The 22,463-nt window shown below is 33.4% G+C and overlaps 1 protein-coding gene across 1 annotated transcript; it reads right to left on the reverse strand.

Annotated features, from left to right (window-relative positions):
• Nucleotides 1–6,735: 6,735 nt before the first annotated feature.
• LOC143071329 (uncharacterized) lies at nt 6,736–15,388 on the reverse strand. The gene is made up of 5 exons (XM_076245572.1): nt 15,258–15,388; nt 10,464–12,989; nt 9,155–9,769; nt 8,466–8,637; nt 6,736–7,791 (listed from the first exon to the last, which is right to left on the reverse strand). The coding sequence occupies exons 1-5, from the start codon at nt 15,322–15,324 to the stop codon at nt 7,467–7,469; spliced, it is 3,705 nt and encodes a 1,234-aa protein (XP_076101687.1). The 5' UTR covers nt 15,325–15,388; the 3' UTR covers nt 6,736–7,466.
• Between the last annotated feature and the right edge of the window lie 7,075 nt (nt 15,389–22,463).

Here is a 22,463-nt window from a genome sequence, read left to right on the forward strand (position 1 = left end):
AATGAATGTGAAAGATATATTCATAATGAAACTGAAGTATTAACTTATTACAGAAAACTAAACCCGAATACATGATGCCAAGTTCAATACAGCATAGACACACCCGAATCAATCCAGGCGTCAACGCAATTAAAAAAAATGACGTCACATACGATGGTGAAAAGGCAAACGTTATGCCACATTTGAATTTATGAAATTTAGAAACAGCATGACGTCACACATGAAAAACTATAATTCAAAAGTGAGATAGAATTAGGATTGCTTTAAGATTATATTAGAACTAAATACTGATAATTTATTAAAACAAAATGCATATTGCAATACTTATTAATAGCAATTAACTGTAATATATATATGTCCAGTTTGTTATGAATCCAACTTCAAACGTAATTAATCGTACGAAATTAAATATAATAAATAAAGGCGGTGATTAATTTTTCCATCCGTAACACCTAAATATAATAAAAAGACGTCAACACATTTTGACAAAATGAGAATTACAAATATAACATTAAACATGTAAACTAAATACATGAATTTGGGATAAACAAGTACAGAAACACGTCTTATAGTAATACGAATTCACATTCAGCAAAACAGTCACAATCGGGAATAAGTCACGTTTGGTAATTAAAAGATTAGACGACATAATGACAAACCACAATCTACCATGTGGTAAAAATATCCTTAGCTAGTTTGGTTAAAGAGACATCATATGGATCCACCAATTCGTGATGGTGTCCATAAAATTTACGGAGTGTCAATTTTAATCTGTCCTCCTCATAACTTTGTTGGAGCAGTTTCTGCGTAAGGAGCACACTCCTGTATATGAAGTCCGTATAGTGTGAACAAGCACGTGAATAACGTATCAATTGTGATATGTAAACACCATACGAAGGGGCAGAGGGTATGTTACTGCTAAGAAATGGGAAATTGATAATTGGGAAGTTGAAATCGTCCCGTTTATCATAGATTTTCGTGTGAAGTCGTCCATCTACGTCAATATTGAGGAAAAGATCAAGGTATGAAGCAGTCCTTCTAGTATCAGTAGTATCCTTAATTTCAAGTTCACTAGGATATATGAGATGTAAGTATTGGCTGAAGTATGGGTTGTTCAATGATAAAACATCATCAATATATCGGAAAGTAAAATTAAAGAATTTCGCAAGGTGCTTTTTCTTTTTGTCTTTTAGAAGGTTCTGAATAAATTCTGCTTCATACGAATACAAAAACAAATCAGCCAGCAGGGGTGCACAATTAGTACCCATTGGAATACCGACTGTCTGTTGAAATATAAATCCTCCAAACTCAACAAATATATTGTCGATCAAAAAGTCCAGCATTTTAATAATATCATCTTCAGTATATTTTCTGGAAGATTCAATGACTGGTCTTTGTTTTGATTTTGCTGATCCTTCTGTCATTTCATTGATGGTAGGTGTAAAAATCAATTTCAGGTCAGTTTCTTCTATATCTGTCTGTTCTCTCATCTGGTTTTGTATATTATTAGACCTGGATGGTAAATCTTTGTCTCTACTGATGATTATGGGATCAGGTTCTATCTGTGTTCTAATCTGAATTCATTGTGTACTGTTTCTTCTTGCTCAACTTGCGTGCTTCTTGTGTTGATACTTATGTCTATGTTATCTTCCGAAGATGGATCGTACTCTGTTATGTTTCTTCTTTCATACATTATATCATCATTACATAGTGTGCAGATGTAATCTAACTGTTTCAGCTCATTTTCTCCAAATTTGTTAGACAGATTTTCACATTGGTAATGGTACCAGTAGTCACATCTGTAACATCCAATCCCTTCCTTTACGTATTTATTGCAATACGGATAGATATAGTTGTCTGGGCTTGCTATATTAGTGTTACCGTCTGTATTTGTCTGTTCATCTTGGGACTGTTCCTTTTTTCCTCTCAGGCATGTTTCTAATCTGCTTATTTCAACCTCTGTATTGGCCGTTTGTTCAATACATAACAACTCCTCATTCGGGTTATTCAGCTATTCTTTCTTACTCTTATCCTGTGCTATTGATTTTTGTATTGTTTCTGAGGAACAGTTTCTCAGCTGGGATAAGTATGTTTGAATATTTTTGTTGAGGATGTTGATTTCTCCGTGGTCTTTGGTTAGCTTTTCACATAGCTTATCAAATATGTTGTTGAAATAAATCCACTCTGCTGCCATTCACATTGATTTTACAAGTTGTGTGATACATGTTTATAGTAAATTTTAGCATATTTCCTGTTTCTCCATTAAGTTTTTTGTTAAATACTTTGTAACACGAGTCTACTGTTAGTCCTGAATTTTCTACACCATTTTGGACGGGTAGAGTTACAAATTGGTCTTTCATTACCTCACTTTGAAGGATGTTTAGTATTTCACTTTTGATGGTTTCGTATGCTCCAGTGCTTAATTCTATTACAAAGTTTTTTCCTGACTTTAATTCAAATTTTATATGTTCTTTCTGGCATGCCTCCATTTTTTTTCTAGGGCGGTTTTTCTATCCAGTGTATATGATCTTGTTGTTATTGTGCTGGTTCGCAGGTCTCCAGTTGAACAATTTTTCTTCATTCTTTGCACCTGCATTTTGATGTTTATAATTGGTAACAACTAGGGAGTATTTATACCGTAATCTCTAAATATTTTTTTTTCCTTCCTTTTTCTTAAAGACTTAAATAGTATAGCGCGGACAACCCACACTAACCTACTAGATCCAGGTTTAAAATAAAAATTTTAATATACACTAGATTGATGTTTGGCATAGCGCGGACAACCCACACTGACCTATCTTTCTGAGTGTATGGTATTCGGTATAGCGCGGACAACCCACACTAACCTATTAATTTCAAAAATAGAATAAAAATATTAATATACACTAGATTGATGTTTGGTATAGCGCGGATAACCCACACTGACCTTTCTTTCTGAGTGTATGGTTTTTGGTATAGCGCGGACAACCCACACTAATCCTCTAAATTTAGCCTATTTATTATCGATATCTATTTGTTATTATTTTCTCTAAATGTAATTTTGACGTTTACTCCCTAGATATTATTTACATCAGTTTTTTCTGGTGCTTTGTTTTTTGTCCAACAGTCTCTCGAGATTTGGTTTGTAAGTTTCCTCAGCCAAGCTTTAGATAGGTGGATGTTTGGGTGAATTCCGTCGTCCAAGAGGCTTAAATTATACAATCTCCTGCTCTTGGTCTTGGTGACGTACCTGCTTGATAGGTTCTTTGTTGCCTGGTTGATGTTCTATACAGGTCTATGTTGAAATTTGGAGAAAAGTTTTGATGGTTCAAGGTTCTAATGGCTTTGTTAATTTCTATTATTTGTTGTTCTAGTTGGTAGTCTTGATCGTAAAATACTTCTGGGTCTTTATGATTGTGTGATTTATTCCAGGCTTGTATGGAGAAAAAGGGTATTTCCAATATTGTAACTTGGCTTTCTGGTGAGAGATCCTTGAGTGTTTTGATAATTTCTTTGTACCTGTTAATAAGATGTTCCACTAATTCGGCAGAGTTTTGAAATTTCAGTGATATGTATTTTGTTGTTCTGTTGAAGGATGTAAAATCACAGGTTCCTATAAGAATATATAGCCAGATTTTTTCTGGAATCAGCTGTACTTCTGTGTCAAGGTTTTGTTTGACCCAATCCAAGGCTTTAGTTGCTGTTCTGCCTCCCTGACACCACCAGTATATTTCTTGATGTATAGGTAGAGTTGTTTGTTGTTTTAATCTACCTATAATACTGTCTGCTAATATCGCTGGAGTATAGAGTTTCGGGGTAGTCGGTGCATGAAATGTTTTTTGAATAATCTTCTCCAACTTAGCCAGCGACATAAATATTCTCAGTCTGTGATTTAACACTTTTTAAAGCAGAACACGGTATGTAGATGTGAACTATATCAAACAATAGTAATATATAACCAACACTAGAGTCTGACAAAAAGAAAAGATCAAAAAGACTGTATGAAAGAAAAGCTGCTTAAAAGTTTAGTACAAAAATAAAAAAAAAAGAAGGGTCGATACTATTTATGAGCTTATTTTTTTAATTCTTTTCTGTTGTCTCAGTGTTATGGTTTTATTCAGTGGTATAGCGCGGACAACCCACACTTACCTTGACAGTTAAGAATTATTTTAAATTCAGTCTCTTTTTACTTTTTACTCAATCTGAAAATGTCAAGACAAACTTATACACAAGAAATAATAAAAATACAGGGACAATATACTACAAAAAGGGAATAATTGGGATGGACTATGTATGTGCTGTACAATGTTTTACAAACGTGATAATATTGATTGGTGTCAGAACAGTAAAAAATTAAATTTCTCTTTCAGTGCAATAACAACTTCCACTCTCCTCGCTGCTTCGTACATCTATACCACAAACGACAACCACTGAATTACATGTACAGGCTCCTGACTTGGGACAGGCACATACATAAATAATGTGGCGTGGTTAAACATGTTAGCGGGATCCCAATCCTCCCCCTAACCTGGGACAGTGGTATAACAGTTACAACATAAGAACGAACTATAAAATTCAGTTGAAAAAAGGCTTAACTCATCAGATGGACAAAAATACAAGTGGATTTTGTTTAGCAGTTTTGTGTTGCGTCTATTTCGCTGAACTAGTATAATTTAAAACGAGGGCGGAAGTTGCTTGTTTTGATCACACCCGGGTTAAACTAATGACGGAAAATTAGTATTCTCAGCTTCTCTGCCAAGCACAACTTGTCAAGGCATTCATATATAGTAAGAGCAAAGACTGATAGGGTCGAAGCCAGACCAATGTATTTTGGTAGAAAGACATGTCTTCCTGTGGACTGCTATCGTATAAACGAATAGTATGTAAAACTCATTTTAAGTTAGTCAAGTACACAGGACTGAGGTATCATATGCATATTTCATTCACGTGTTCTCGTCCTAATACTAGTATTCAGATAGAATAAAAATCAGAATCGGGGAATGTTTCAAAAAGACAATAAACCGAGCAAATTGCAGAAAAAGTCCAAGACCACAAATTCCCGCAACCAGAGAAGGGCTTCAGCTGGCCAATAAACAATAATGTATACTATTTCATCGAAATAGACGCAACACTAAACTGCAAAACATACAAACCAATCAAAATGGGCCTATGGAAAAGTGAATAAACTTGCCTAAATGGATGGTACTTTGTCATTTTTAAATGTACTTCAATTGTTGAGTCAAATTGATATCCAATCAATAGGCTATTTGCCAATTCCCGTAATTGACCCTGGAATTAGACATCCCTTTTTTGTTGTCTCCCTTTATGAGAGACATTAATTTTTATTTACAATGGAGAGCTAGCAAAAAGAGCAAAGTGCGTAATGAGAGTAATCTATAAGGTTTTACAATCTTTTAATTACATTAATTTGTTGTTTAGCTAAATACTTTTTACATCAGAAATTATTTTTCATGAAAAATTAGTTAAACCGCCGATACATCACTTTCAATTCATCATGCTTTGCATTGGTAAAAGCCAATTTGTCCGGTATGGAACCAGTCTACGATTGACAAAGGGAAGTAATTTGTTTTAATAACACTCAGAATCAAATCGGTAATTGGCAAATGGACTATTGTATGGCATGGTTCGTGTTGCTTAGTCTAGTTTTCCTAGAGGTGTTTTCCGTATTTTTCTATTGGCAGTGTTATTAGATATAAGAAGGTGTGGTATTAGACATATGTTGATATATTCATACATGAGTTAAAACAAAGAATGAAAGATACCTTTATTGCTAATGTTAATGCTTTTTTTAATAATTCATCAAAATGTATTCTTTATAGATATATATATGACACAGATATACTGCAATTTTATTTAGATAGACCTGTTAATCAAATATATAAACCTTTTATATGTAAATATCGTATCTCCGCCCATAGCCTCAATATAGAAACAGGCAGATATTACAATGTAGATAGAGAAAATGTGCAATAACAATATGGTAGAAGATGAATACCATGTTATTCTAGAATGTTATAGATATAGTGATGTAAGAAAACTATACATTAAGAAATATTATTGGCAATATCCATCCACTTTTAAACTTATACAGTTGTTATCAGTTCACAATGTGAAAGAACTTAATAATTTAAGGTAAATTTTTGTTTAATATTGAAAAAATTCGTAATGTGTAGTTGTATTAATTATTTATCATATGAATTTATTTTCATTCTCCGCCATACATGTATTGTGTATAATTATTGTATTTATATTTCACTATAAATGCATTCAAAAAAATATTGTAAAATTGTATATTCTATAAGCTGTATTGCTTCTGACTAAAGTATTATTATTATTATTATTAGAAAACTCTCCATCCAAGTCATAAACCATAATAGGTCAAAATTCGGACATCAACACAGAGCCTTTGCTCACACCGAGCAGCAAGTTATAAATGGCCATATTGTTTGTTTCTCTTCGACTTATGATATATTGTAATGCCCCTATGTATAGCTATGCACCGTTTACAATCAAGAAATTATCTGTTAAATGTATGTCACTATGTGTGGCTTGTTTTGTAATCGTTCTTTTGCATTATCATATTTTGTACGACCTTTATAAAGATGCCTTAATTTGAACGATAGATCGAACTGTGATTCGAATCACCAAATTTAACTTTACGGTGGTAAAGAAATGATCGATATGGGATATCCAATCAATAAACAAATCAGTGCATGTACAGCAAAAACACAAACAACACAGTAATAGCTCTTTTATTCCTGTTCCTCATCTCAAAGTAACATCTGTATTTAGTCTCTTCCTCGTTTCCTTCGTTGACCAGTTTGTGTGTGAAATCCACCGTCTTTCTCTAAAACTAATTACAAATGTAACTTCTCATAAAAGGAAACGCGGAAGAGAAAAGTTTCAGTTATGTTGAAATTGAAATACTGTGACTTCCATAGTTCTAAATGAAAAAAAAGATAATAGATATATACATGTAACAACTACATGATAATCATATGTAGACGTCACTGTACGGACATCGTATGGCGGCTTGGCATAGTGACTAATATTCCTATTGGGCTATATAGTTAAAAAAAAGTACTTGTTTTGTTGTTGTTTTTTATTTCAAAATCTTAGTTTTGTCGTCAATTGTGTAATTAATGTTTGTACTTTAAGTGTTACTACATGAAACTGACATTTAAAATTTACATCTAATATATATTTAAGCAAATAGACTGAATTGTGTTTACCAACGATTCAACTTATGTTTCATGTAATGTATCATACAGGTAGATAGAAATGTATTTCTTTTTACAATGATCCTTCCTCTCCTTCTCATCCACCTTTTCTTGTCTATCTCGGTTTTTTATTCTCTTTCTCCCTCCAACATATCTTTTCTTGTCTTTCTATAGATACATTCTCATAGTTTCTAATTATCCTGTCCGTCAATCATATGCTATCATACATGTATACGTAGTATTTTACTAGCATCTACTTTTTCGTAAGTCAGGTGATACTGGATCAAACATAGAGTCAGCTAAGCTAGAGGTCTCTGTTGAACATTTAAACTCTTCATTTTGAGAATCGGAATGCAGTCCTTCTATTCGTCGGACGACATCGACCAAGACAGAGAGATCTACACGAAAAAATCCACTAAAAGGTGCGTCCAGGTCTGACACCACAAAACACAACATACTGATAGAGAATACAGTTAATATACACATTACTAGTTCCATACGATAGGATAATGCCTTTAATAGAAGTATACCAACAAACGAGAAGAAACCAAGTGTTTCTAAAAACGCCCATCTGTAAATATAAAAAAAAACATAAGTTATGTCTTACACGATACTTTGAACTTTAAGGTTGACAAATATACATGTACTTACTTATTAGGATGACTTATAATTTTTGATTCAATCCTGATATCTATGATGAGTTTCTTATGTTCCTTGAAAAATGTTCATTTATTTTTGTGCGCCTAGAGGAAGACGGTAATTTTAATTATACTATCTGTGCGTTCTTTTAATTCAAAACATTTAAGACTGCATGGACTTTTCGGGGCTTGAATTATTGTTTTGAAACCCTTTATATGTAGATACAAATGTGACCCCCAAAAAGCAATGTGGTAAATTAAGTGTAATGTTGAGGTCAAAATACAGACGCAGTTAAATTATTAAATGTAAATTATGAATAAAATGTAGTTTATTAGCATTAGAAGTTCATACACAGTCCGGTATATGATGGATTGCTGCTACCACTAAGTTTTAAATTCAGAGCCCATCACAACATCTTTTTACCTCAGTCTACAACCGGTTTTTGATGAGGTTCTTGTTACTCTTTTGTAAGTTTCGTGAGCTTGGGTTTTTTTTAAAATATTTTTCGTAACTAAAAACCTGTTATGTAAAATAAATCTACCACAATATATCTCTCTGTTATCAACATACAAGTACATGTATATTAGTATAATTGTAAATACTTACTTGACCGGGTGTATTTTTGTATGTAGAATACTCAGTCTATCAGAACAAATGCTGTTTAGCTGCAAGATGTGTGCCATGATTTTTTCACACAATACTCGATCAACTTGTGTTTTACTGTCGTCTACGTCAGTCTTTACTTCTCTAAGAACATCAATTATAGACCAAATTTTAACTGGAAAGAAGAGATGACAGAAAATCAAAACTGGTGAACGTGTTTTAAGTTTGTAATTTGTTTTTATAGTTGTGTTTGCTTCAAATCAATACAAAATTAAGCAGAAACACAACGAACAAAAAGGTCGTAGTAGGGATGTATACTTCACTCACAACAAAAAAGATAAAATGAAATTTAAAAGATCTGAGAAAAATCGCAGTTCAAAGACGATTACAACAGAACTAAAATATCACGAAATATACCTAAGACTAAAAACTGTACATTTTTGGATAAATACGGTTAAAATGAATTACGTATTCTCGGCTTAATGAAAACAATTTTTCAAGAAAAGAATAAGGCTTCTTTATTGTCTTCGTCCCGATTCTTTTATTCTTTTTATGTTATTAGCTAAGTGCGTTCGTTTTTAAATTTGGGAAGATCTTTGGTGGCCGCGACCCCAACGTTATGAAACAGTTATATTTGTAGAGGAGAATTTAACAATGAACCAATATACTTGTGTATTTCTATACAAACTTACTTTTCACATTTTCGTCAGGTTTTTGTTGAAATGAATCTGGTCGTCTGTCCAAGATCTGTAAAATCATGAAAATGATCTCTGATTTGACACATCTGTACACACTCCGGCGCATACTGGGCTTTGGTAAGTTGATTCTTGTACAGAACGTAGCTATCTGATCGATCATGCTAATTTCCTTCGTTACCTTGTCCATGATATGGGTTTGTTTTGACAATGCTTGCTGGAATGCAAATCCAAAGGAAGTAGCATAGACCAGTCCAGCAGGTGCTAGAAAACAAGCTATGGCATCATTTATATCCGGTGCGTTCGGGAATTCTGCTTTAGGCCAAATGAATGTTGTTAATGGCGAATATAAGTACAAAGTGAATGGACATAACGCCAGGGATAACAATGCAGGAAAGGCTATCTTCAGCAAGTCAAGTGGTCTGTTACGATGTGTTTGGAATGCTTCGATGACTTCATTGTCAAACGGCGAAAGAAAGGGTGGTTCTTCTTTAGAGAGATCATTGTATTCTTCCAAATCAATTATATTAATTTCAGATTCCATTTTTCGCTTCTTTGCGACTCCCACTGTGTGTTTCCTACAGTTACTATATGCATACAGACCAATCATTGCTGTATAGAAACATAAAAAGGAAAGCTACAAAATGTATTACATGTAAGCATTGATAAATAATATTGTACTGATCCTAGATTGTTTATCCGTACTAACGAAAGGTTTGTATCGAACAGAAACTACCATCTCTATTGAGAAGCTTTTAAATTGTTGAACGATATCTTAAAATAAAAGTTTTTACTTAAATGGATTTTAAAAAAACGGTAATTGTAGAACTTGATAGTCTAAGACTATTTAAGTCAGACTCTGGGCGATATACCAGTAGTATTTTTAGTTTGTTTAAATATTTTAAGTCTTTTGTGTGACATGTTTGAGCTACATATGTTTACACAGTTTTCGGCTGTTGGATTCCTATACTAGTCTTTTTTTATTGCTATAGAAGTTGAACAATCATTGTTACAAAAGTTGAACAATTAACTACAGACTAAACGAGGAATACTTACTAAAACCCCTGTTCCTTTGCTTTGGGGTGTATCACTTGTCTTGTTATTTTATTTGTGTGACCATACATACGCCCTATCATGGCATTAATTTCCATCAGATATCAATGAATATGTCTCCAAAGTAAGATTTTAGGCCGCCACATTTGGGAACTTACAATATAATAAAATCTATCCTTTATCTTGAAGTAAATAATCGACCAGTCTGTTATATTTTCTTTTTTATATATATAAATGAATAAAAGGTACTCACCAAGAACCACCAAAACTACCAATACAAAGGGTGGGACCATTATTTCAACAGCGGATGGTTCAGCGGAAGTTGTTTCTGCGGTAGCTTCGGGCTCAACTAATTGTTCCGCTGTTGCTTCAGGCTCTGACGACATTTCTCCCTCTGCTTCTGGTTCAGACGTAATCTCAGATTCTGGTTCGATATCGGGTGTGACCTCAGATTCAGACTCTGGTTCCGGTGAAACTTCAGATTCCGTCTCTGGTTCAGTTGTCACTTCAGGTTCCGTCTCTGGTTCCGTTGTAACTTCAGATTCTGTCTCTGGTTCAGGTGTAATTTCAGATTCAGACTCTGGTTCCGGTGTAACTTCAGATTCAGACTCTGGTTCCGGTGTAACTTCAGATTCAGACTCTGGTTCCGGTGTTACTTCAGATTCTGTCTCTGGTTCAGCTGTCACTTCAGATTCTGTCTCTGGTTCAGGTGTTACTTCAGATTCTGTCTCTGGTTCAGGTGTAACTTCAGATTCAAACTCTGGTTCAGGTGTTACTTCAGATTCTGTCTCTGGTTCAGGTGTAACTTCAGATTCTGTCTCTGGTTCAGGTGTTACTTCAGATTCTGTCTCTGGTTCAGGTGTAACTTCAGATTCAAACTCTGGTTCAGGTGTTACTTCAGATTCTGTCTCTGGTTCAGGTGTAATTTCAGATTCAGACTCTGGTTCCGGTGTAACTTCAGATTCAGACTCTGGTTCCGGTGTAACTTCAGATTCAGACTCTGGTTCCGGTGTTACTTCAGATTCTGTCTCTGGTTCAGCTGTCACTTCAGATTCTGTCTCTGGTTCAGGTGTTACTTCAGATTCTGTCTCTGGTTCAGGTGTAACTTCAGATTCAAACTCTGGTTCAGGTGTTACTTCAGATTCTGTCTCTGGTTCAGGTGCAACTTCAGATTCTGTCTCTGGTTCAGGTGTTATTTCAGATTCTGTTTCTGGTTCAGGTGTAACTTCAGATTCTGTCTCTGGTTCAGGTGTTACTTCAGATTCAGACTCTGGTTCAGGCGTAACTTCAGATTCTGTCTCTTGTTCAGGTGTTACTTCAGATTCAGACTCTGGTTCAGCTGTCACTTCAGATTCTGTCTCTGGTTCAGGTGAAACTTCATATTCAGACTCTGGTTCCGGTGTAACTTCAGATTCTGTCTCTGGTTCAGCTGTAACTTCAGATTCAGACTCTGGTTCAAGTGTTACTTCAGATTCTGTCTCTGGTTCAGGTGTTACTTCAGATTCTGTCTCTGGTTCAGGTGTTACTTCAGATTCAGACTCTGGTTTAGGTGTCACTTCAGATTCTGTCTCTGGTTCAGGTGTCACTTCAGATTCTGTCTCTGGTTCCGGTGAAACTTCAGATTCAGACTCTGGTTCAGGTGTAACTTCAGATTCAGACTCTGGTTCAGGTGTTACTTCAGATTCCGTCTCTAGTTCAGGGGTTACCTCTGATTCTGTCTCTGGTTCAGCTGTAACCTCTGACTCATGTTCGGTTTCAGGTGTTACTTCAGATTCAAACTCTGGTTCCGGTGTAACTTCAGATTCTATCTCTGGTTCAGCTGTGACTTCAGATTCTGACTCTGGTTCCGGTATCAATTCAGATTCAGACTCTGGTTCAGGTGTAACTTCAGATTCTGACTCTGGTTGAAGTGTCACTTCAGATTCTGTTTCTGGTTCCGGCGAAACTTCAGATTCAGACTCTGGTTCAGGTGTAACTTCAGATTCAGACTCTGGTTCAGATGTTACTTGAGATTCCGTCTCTGGTTCAGGTGTGACTTCAAATTCCGATTCTGGTTCAGGTATAACTTCAGATTCCGACTCTGGTTCAGGTGTAACTTCAGATTCAGTCTTTGGTTCAGGTGTAACTTCAGATTCCGACTCTGGTTCAGGTGTAAATTCAGATTCTGTCTCTGGTTCAGGTGTTACTTCAGATTCAGACTCTGGTTCAGGTGTAACTTCAGATTCTGTCTCTGGTTCAGCTGTAACCTCTGACCCAGGTTCAGTTTCAGGTGTTACTTCAGATTCAGACTCTGGTTCAGGTGTAACTTCAGATTCTGTCTCTGGTTCAGGTGTCACTTCAGATTCTGTCTCTGCTTTAGGTGTAACTTCAGATTCTGTCTCTGGTTCAGGCGTAACCTCAGATTCTGTCTTAGGTTCAGGTGTAACTTCAGATTCTGACTCTGGTTCAAATTTCACTTCAGATTTTGTCTCTGGTTCCGTTGAAACTTCGGATTCTATCTGTGGTTCCGGTGAAACTTCCGATTCAGACTCTGGTGCAGATGTTACTTCAGATTCCGTCTCTGGTTCAGGTGTCACTTCAGATTCAGTCTCTGGTTCAGGTGTAACCTCAGATTCTATCTCTGGTTCAGCTGTAACTTCTGACTCCGGATCGGTTTCAGGTGTAACCTCAGATTCTGTCTCTGGTGTGGCTATTATCTCAGATGCTATCTTTGACTCAGTTTGAAGCGTTAATTGCAATTTTAACCAGCTTTCACTTGAATTCGTTGCTTGAGAGTAGCCTTAAAATAAATGTCAATATAATCATTTTAATATTTTGATACATATTCATATTGTTGCTTTTACTCGGAATATCTAAGAATCGTGAATGCTTCTTTCTGTTAATTTAATTGGGTGTAAAAGCGTTGACCGTAGTACATTGTGTATGAAGCGGAAGCGTTTCCACCTAAACATGTGGGCACGGTCAACGCTCTCTTGATATTTCTTGCTGCTTTACCAGAACAATTAATTTTATTCGCGGATTTGGATCATTTTCTTTATCATTATTTGTTTTTGAAGGTCTGTGTCATAAAAGTCATACCTAGCATAAAATTAAAATAAAATATAAAGAAGATATTATTGGTAGATCTGAATAGAATGATTTTGTCTTTAAGTGCCAAGTTTATAATAACAGTGTCAGCAATGAGCCATTAAGAGAATAAAGTTGACCTATCAAATACAGCCAATTATTCATTTTGGATTATTAAAATAAAGCTTTTATAAAAAGAAATATATGTATTCTTTGTTTTGCAGCCTTGGTTTGATAATGTGCGTAATCATATCAGCTGGTTTTGATTCATTTGATTTGATCGTATATCTCAATTTAAACAATTATGTGTTTGGTTGAGGTCTGGAGCTGGCATGTCAGTAACTGCTTGTAGTTCACTGTAAATTTTATGTATCATTGTCATTTTGCTTAGTTTTCTTTTTACCTTTCCTGACATCGGACTCTGACTTCTGATGAACTGAGCCTTACTACGTGTTTGTTTATTCTACATTGACTAGAGGTTTAAAAGGGGGGGGTGAGATCTCACAAAACATGTTTAACTAAGCCGCATTTTTGCGTCTGTCCCAAGTCAGGAACCTCTATCATTTGTTAGTCTTGTATGTCTTTTTTTTTAAATTTTCTTTCATTAATATATGTGTTTGAGTTTACGACCAATTTCACTGAACTTGTATACATTTTGCTTATGTGACAGCTGAAGACCGTCTCCGGGTGCAGGATTTTCTTGCTGTGTTGAAGACCCATTGGAGGCATAAGACTGTTTTGTAATCTTTAATCGGGTTGCTGTCTCTTTGGCACATTCCCAATTTCCATTCTCAGTTTTAGTGTTATCGTTTTCTCGAATAACCCATGTGTATCACCAATAGAAAAAAGGCTAAAAAATAGATTTGATTCATGATAGCTTTAAAAAAATATTTTTACAATGAAATTCTTTACTGAGGATTGTAATCTTGAAATCTTGAAACCTGGTACTGTTGTTTGTTCCAGTCTATATATCATTCATAAGCGGTACCAATTAGTACGTACTAATTCGAATTACTTGATACATAAGGCAGCACAAAATTGCCTATAACATTAAATAATAGTCAATACACAATTGTCTTGCTCATAACATTAGTCCGTATGAAACTGTCTTGCTCATAACATTACGCAGTACGAGATTGTCCAACTTATTACATAAGTGAGTACAAAATTGTCTAGCTCATAACATAAGTCAGCAGTACAAAATTGTCTTGCTCATAACATTAGTCAGTAATAAACTGTCTTGCTCATAACATTACGCAGTACGAGATTGTCCAACTTATTACATAAGTGAGTACAAAATTGTCTAGCTCATAACATTAGTCATTTCACAATGCTCTTTGTACAGTACAAAAATGTCTTGTTCATTGATTTGTTAGTACACAATAAATTAAATTTCAACCAAAGTAATTGGTCATTACAAACTGCTTTTGTTAGCTCGTATTGTAATTCTTCCAATTTAGAATTGAAATAAGGAAAATTTTCATCAAGCGGGCGTTTTATTGCCATAAACTTCTGCCTATATCACTAATTCTATAAATAGTATTTTCAAACTAGACTGTCAAATTCGTGTTTTGTTTGTTTTTTTCTCGAAGCTTCGACCGAGTAACCACCTTCATTAAACATTCCCAAAAATATGGCCTGCAATACACTTTCTCAAAAGAATCTGTACTACAAACATTTTAAATTCTAAAGTTTTCATAACCAATTTTTGTAATGTTAGATAATTTTACGTTTAAGCCATTCATATTTTTAAACTAGACTGTTAAATTCGTGTTTTGTTTGTTTTTTTCTCGAAGCTTCGACCGAGTTACCACCTTCATTAAACATTCCCAAAAATATGGCCTGCAATACACTTTCTCAAAAGAATCTGTACTACAAACATTTTAAATTCTAAAGTTTTCATAACCAATTTTGGTAATGTTAGATAATTTTACGTTCAAACCATTTATATTTTTAAATCTAACATATAATGTAACCTTACCTCGGTGAAATGCCAATCCTGTAATGAGTATGGAGATTATCGTAATGTAAGTACGCTTTGTTGCCATCCTGAACAAACATAAGCAACCAATAGCTGTCAGAAATAAACTGATGGCTTTACTCGATCAAATGAACAACTTCATACTGTGAAGAAATATAAAATTGATTCCTTTTTATTAATTAATGAAGCGATTTTATGATCAATAATTTTTAATGCTTTTTCATGATATAGTTTACTAGTGTGTATTCTTTTTTTTATTTTTTATTGATCTTTTTGGTGTTCAAACTACAGTGCATACATACATTTTTACAAGACATAAGTGAATGACATGACATGTATGGCATTGTTATACTACTGACATTATGCAAATAAGACAAAGATTAAGTAAAACATTACAAGATAGTGGTGTGAATATTCAGTATATGATACGTCTTAAGAATACTTTGGAATACATTATACTATAACAATATTCAAAAATAAATTTAATTAAATAGCTTTCATAAATTCCCCCCATCTGTTGGCAAATGACTCGTGTTTGTCTTTAGAAATATATAAATATTCTAATATCTCCAGACATCTTTTCAAAAATTTAAGAAAAGTTTGCACAGATATGAACAGTCTGTCTAGTTGTGTGTTCTTTACATAATAAATGTAATATTTTGCCTGTAGAATGCAATAAGTTAGAACTAAGTTATCAGAACTCAATACACGAAAAATGACACTTGTCTTCTCCAAAAACTGAATACCACCAATTTGAAAAATCTCTCCAAAATTGTTTTATTTCTGTACATTCAAAAAATTTATGCTCTATAGTTTCTATTTCTTTACAACTGGCACATTCATTAGTTAAGGAAAGTTTATATTTTTCAAGAAGATAATTATGTGAGACTATTCTGTGTAGTAATTTATATTGAAAAGCTTGTAGTTTGCTTTCTATAGTACATTTGAAAGCTAATGAATAAATATTTTCCCTGGTTCGTCACTAATTTCTATATTAAAACTTTCTTCCCATCTTTGTTGTGAAATAGGAGAAACACTTCCCCGATCGATAAAAAGTGAATATACATCTTTAGCAAATAATTTACTGATAGGCATTTTTTTATTCTCATGCTCAAAAACGAATCCAAATGAGTTGCTGTTAGGTGACATGTGTTGTTGTAATAACAAATCTTTCCAGTCACGTGGTATAGCAAGCTTAATAGATAGAATGTCTACAAAAGTGACATTCAGGTTATATTTTTTGTTAATAGCGTCATGAGACAAAAAATCGCCTTTATCATCTACAATATCATTGATGAACCTTATGCCTTTCATGTACCAAGATCTGTAAAAAATACTCTTTTGATCAATTTTGATAAACGGATTGAACCAAATAAATTCTTTTCTAACATGAAATGCATTTAACGGGATGAAAATACCCTTAAAACGTTTCTAAGCAGATAGCACTTCTATATAAAAAAAGAGGTGCTTTCAAATTCAAAAACTCAAATTCACATCTGCTCATAAACAAGTCCTCTAAATCAAAAAGGGAGAAAAATGCTTTGGAAACATGTTTCCATTTGGAGTCATGTTCTGATAGAAATCTTTTTACCCACATAATACGAAAGGATAACAGCTGTACTTCAAAATTTGGAGCTTTCAGTCCCCCCCTCGCTAGGAGACTTTTGAATAACTTCCGATTTAACTTTCGGAGTACTACCATTCCATAAAAAACTATTAATATCACGTTGTATTTTAATTACATAAGATCTTGGTACATGTGTAGATGAAATGACATAAATAAGCTTCGATATTGCAAGTGATTTAAGAATTACAATTTTTCCGAGCAAGGAAAGGTTTCTGATCCTCCATAGTTTAATTATTGATTCCATTTTTTCTATGCATGTATCTAAATTAGAACAAACCATTTCTTCACAAGCATTGAATTTTAAACCTAAGGTTTTAAAACCATCTGTCCATTTAATAGGAAGGGAACCTTCTTTGTTAAACTTATTCCTTCCAATCCATGTTGCTTCGGTTTTAGAAAAATTTACTTTTAATCCTGAACACTTCTCAAAATCGTTAAAGGAATCTAATAAAATTTGCGCGGAGAAAACATCTTTCAAAAAACAAGTGGTATCATCAGCCAACTGTGAAATTTTGATTTCAGTATCCCCAATTTTTATACCAGATATCTGATTGTTCTTACGAATACTTATTGCCAGCAGTTCAACGGCCAAAATAAATAAAAAAAGAGACAAAGGACACCCTTGTCGAACACCTCTCTCAATTGTGAATGGACTAGAACTAAATCCATTATTAACGACAAGACTAGATATATTTGAGTATAAAGTTAAGACCCATTTCCGGAAATTGCTACCAAAATTAAAACAAACCAATGCTTTTTGAATAAATTTCCATTCTAGCGTATCAAACGCCTTTTCGAAATCGACCAGTAATATAAGCCCTGGATAATTCTTTAAAGTAGTTAACAATATAATATCAGCAATGAGTCGTAGATTTTCACCAATGTATCTACCAGCCACATATCCCGTTTGGTCCGGATCTATAAGCTTTGGAAGAAATAATTTCATTCTTTCCGCAATAACTTTGGCTAATAATTTATAATCAAAATTTAAGATAGAGAGGGGACGCCAGTTCGAAAAAAGTGTTCTATCTTTATCTTTCTTTGGAATAAGAGTAAGAATACCCCGTCTTTGGTCTATTGAGAGGGTTCCGGTTTCGAAGGAATATTCATAGCTTTGTAACACATATTTTTTTATATCAATCCAGAAAAATTTGTAAAACTCAGCAGTAAGCCCGTCTGTACCAGGGCTTTTATTATTTTTAAATGTTTTTAAAACTTTAACGCACTCAGATTCTGAAATATCTGCATCGCATATATCTTTTTCCAGATCTGTAAGCTTAGGAATAAAATTTAAGTAAAAAAAAAATAGAATCACCTGAATATTTATCAGGGTCCTCTTTAGATGCGTACAAATTTTCATAGAAATGTCTCTCTTCGTTTAGAATTTTTTCTTGTGACACAATTTCAATGTCGTTTACAACTAATTTGTTTATACATTTATTTTTATAATTGCGTTTTTCTAATGATAAGAAATATTTTGAATTTCTTTCATTGCCTTCACAGTGCTCGGCGTGTGATCGTATAATAGCCCCCCTTGTTTGATTATTTACTATTTGCTCTAAGTCTTCTTTAACAGTGTCTAATTCAACCAAAAGATTATTTATATCTTTATCTAAATATGTACAAGAGAGAGTTTTCTGAATTTCGTCTTGTCGTTTTTTTAAATTGGACTCTCTTTCCCTTAATTTCATGTTTTTATATTTCGAATACTTGACGGTTGCACCTCTTATTTCACTTTTTATGGTATCCCATTTCAAGTTTTTATTTTCTAAATTGTGATATTTATTATTACATTCTGATAAAGTATTTTTTACTATATCCACATAATTTTTATCTGTGAGTAAACCCGAGTTGAATTTCCAGAAACCGGGACCTCTCTTACTAAAGTTTTCGCCGGACAGTGTCAATTTGATAAGACTATGATCAGTTTTTATAGACGGGACAATGCAATGGATGTTTTGGTAACACTGCTAGACAAAAAATTCGATATCAACCAAAAATCTAAGCGACATTGTATAAGAGGGGTTCTTTGACGCCAAGTATATAATCTAGAATCAACATTTTGTGTCCTCCAAATATTACATAACTCAAATTCTTCTATAAAATCTTCTAATTTACTCGTATATTTGGCAGGTGTGTTATATTTTGAACCACCCATTTTGTCTAAAAATGGATTAAGTATCGTATTAAAATCTCCACCCAAAACGAGATTTTGATCTAACCTTTCGTTTAATAAAACCTTGATTTTTTCAATATATACTATTTGTTCATTTTCAAAATTTTTCGTGGGCGCATAATAATTTACAAAAACAAAATCTGTGTTATCAATTTCAACAGTTAGAATGAGATACCGTCCGTTTTCATCTGCTATTTTTTCCTTTAATATATAATCGATTGAGCAGTTAAACAAAATAGCAACACCTCTAGAGTTCGTTTCCCCGTGCGAAAAATAAATATCTCCACCCCATTCGCTTTTCCACTAGTGTGTATTCCTTGTAAAACATTGCTTGATACATATTCCCAGTTTCAGCATAATAACGCACTGCTTTAAATTTTACAATACTTATAGAAAAGGATAAAAGGACATTATGGTATGTCTAAATGCAGGAAATTATATTGCACTGCATATTTTAAGTACATCGAAAGGCCCAAATATTCAACAGTCATAAATGAATAGTGGTTTGATAAAACAATAAGATGTGGTAAGTGATTGCCTATAAGACAACTCTCAGCCCAAGTCCAAATGACATAGACATTTTAGATCCTTTGTTTTTGTTCTCTTTTCGTTTTTTGTATCATTGTTTAGCCCACACCTCATATGGTTAAATTAGAAAATGACGACCTTACCCATTTCTGAAGGTTGTTTGATCAGTAAATACATTTTCAAAGATAAGAATGTCATTGAAATTTAAAAGCCAAAGAAGTATAAGACATAAAAACGTGAAGTGTATTTTGACCAAAAGAAACCTAAAAGATTAGACAATTTCATCTACGGCCCCCTTGTCTTAGGGGTTGGAATCTTGTTTAGTTATTCCTGAAATAGTACCAAGTTCGGAGAATTCAAGAAAACTTTGCAAAGAACCATATGAATATATCAGCACCATAGCACTTGAGTTATGATTTTCTTTCTAATTAAGCAGACCTTGTACAAAACTGAAAACCAGAATTATATTTAACGAACCTTCAAACATATTATTTTTCAATAATGATTAATTGATTAAACAAGTTACAACGATCTTATTCATTTTGATTTGAATAAAACGTATAATTCTTGTGTAAACAGTATATGTAATTAAACGTCTTTCGTACTGAGTAATCACAGTGAAGAAAATGTGAAATCCAAGTAAAAGCCAATTGATTCATTTATTAATTTGTAATAAACCAATAATTCACCTTCAACATCAACTCCTAACAGACTTTTTACGTGGGAAAAGAAATACTGCCATAACTTAACACAACAATGACTTTACAAAAGACAGTTATATAAAACTCTTGTAAACTCAACAACATGTTTGAAATGCTACGAAAATAATTTCAGAATGAGCTAAAACTTTAATATTATAGAAATTGTGTTCTTTGACAAATGAAAAAAATAATTGATGCCAAGAACTAAATTCTTATTATGCACACAAAGTCTATCAGATTAGTTAGACATTACTAAAGTCTTTTTGAAATTATTGAGTTTGTTAATCAAGTTGTTTTTTTCTGTCCACTATTTTGTGATTTTTTTCCCAATGTATTCTTAAATGTGTTTTCTCTCGGAAAAACTTTGTCTATATCCTGAATTGCGTTTTCATTTCAAACTTTTATCTAAGTTATATATATTTAAGGGTAAGATAGTTCATGTGTGTCATCTCCATCATTTGAGTCTATCTATGTTTTATTGGTTGAATTTGTCTTGCTCAGTCGTTAGTTTTGTTATGTATAGGTTTTTTGTTGACAGTTGTTTGTTTTTGTTTTGTTTTTACCTTGGTGTATCTGTCTTCCCTCGAGTTATGCACTTGATATCCGATGTTTGGTATTGTTTCTATGTACTTTCCCTTTAACTCTTTCGGAAGTATGATGAAAGAACATTTTTTTATCATGTTGTTTTGTGTCAAAATCGATTAGAAAAAATATAGTGTAGTCTGTTTTTTTTCTTTGCAGCATATGGGTTACCTAATAATAGATAACCTTTGTCGTATTTGGCACACATTTTGGGTCCTCAACGCTCTCTTCAACTTTGTAACTTGTTTGGCTTTATAACTATTTAGATCTGAGAGTCACTGATGCGTCTTATGAAGACGAAGCGCGCGTCTGGCGTATTAAATTATTATCCTAGCTGGTACCTTTGATAACTATTTACACCATATTGGAGATAAAATTCGTATGTTTTAATGAGACTTATAGGAAAACGTACTGTGTGAAAAATTCAGGCAGCTTTTCATTTAGTTCTATTTAGATATTAAAATATTTGTCTAACACTTACTTGGAGATACTGTATCAAAACGAATTAAAGATAGAAATGAAAAGAAATGAGTGAAAAAGGGAAACCTGCCAACAAACATTAATAGATTGTAAAAAGATGGGTTATTTTCTTCTATTAAACAGCTGTTTTAAAAATTAGTGAGTAGAATATTATAACAATGAAGGCTCAAATAATTCATTATGTAAACTTCAAAATATTTGACCACATACTTCGGATATGTTGATTCGTTAGAAAGTATCATTTTCTTATCTATATAAGTTCAATAATGTAAAAGTTGATAAGTCAAACGTGCACTCTAGATGATATCTGTAACATATGATTAGGAAGAATCTACTGTGACAACTTCTAGTAATTCAATAAATTTTAGAAAAAGTAACTTGACGTCTTTTAAAAACCTTGCTGTAGACTGAACATAGATATTAACTCAAACAAAAACGAATACAGAATTTGAATATCTTTCATCCAGTGAAATTTCGTGGTCATACAGAAGCTTCATTAAAGGGGCACTAGCTGTCACATTCATGTTCACCGATTTGACTCAAATCCTTATATTTGATTTTAAACAATGTAGAACATTTATCCAAACTATTAAAAGTCTAAAACAAACAATTAACTGGGCACGGGAATGAAAATTCGTAGCTTCGTTAAGGGTGTAGTTTAGTCTAGACGCCATCTAATTAACTATCGAGTTGACCTCCATAGTCATCCGATGATCATATAAGCGATGTAAACATAAATATAGATATAGATAGATTAAGCGAACTCGTGCTATTAGATTGTTCTATGTCAGTTTAATTTTATATTATAGATTAAAAATACATGTGCATCATCGTTTTTACCTGTATAAGAATATTTTTTGTGGATCGAATCAGTCAATTAAATGATTTATCTTTGTTTCACTTTCAATGTTCACATTTGTTTCCTTTAAACAACTTTATACACAATTAATTCACGTGTTATCCATCTCTAGCTAAGGGTTTACATTGAAGTTCACATGAATACAGATTCATTGAGATAGAATTATTCACTTGCAAGTGAATAATTTATCATCAACGTGTCTTAGCTTATTTGGACGAAATTGAAGCATACTGGCTGCTAAAAGCGAATAATT

The sequence above is a fragment of the Mytilus galloprovincialis genome, chromosome 4, assembly GCF_965363235.1.
Source record: "Mytilus galloprovincialis chromosome 4, xbMytGall1.hap1.1, whole genome shotgun sequence".
NCBI lineage: Eukaryota > Metazoa > Mollusca > Bivalvia > Mytilida > Mytilidae > Mytilus > Mytilus galloprovincialis.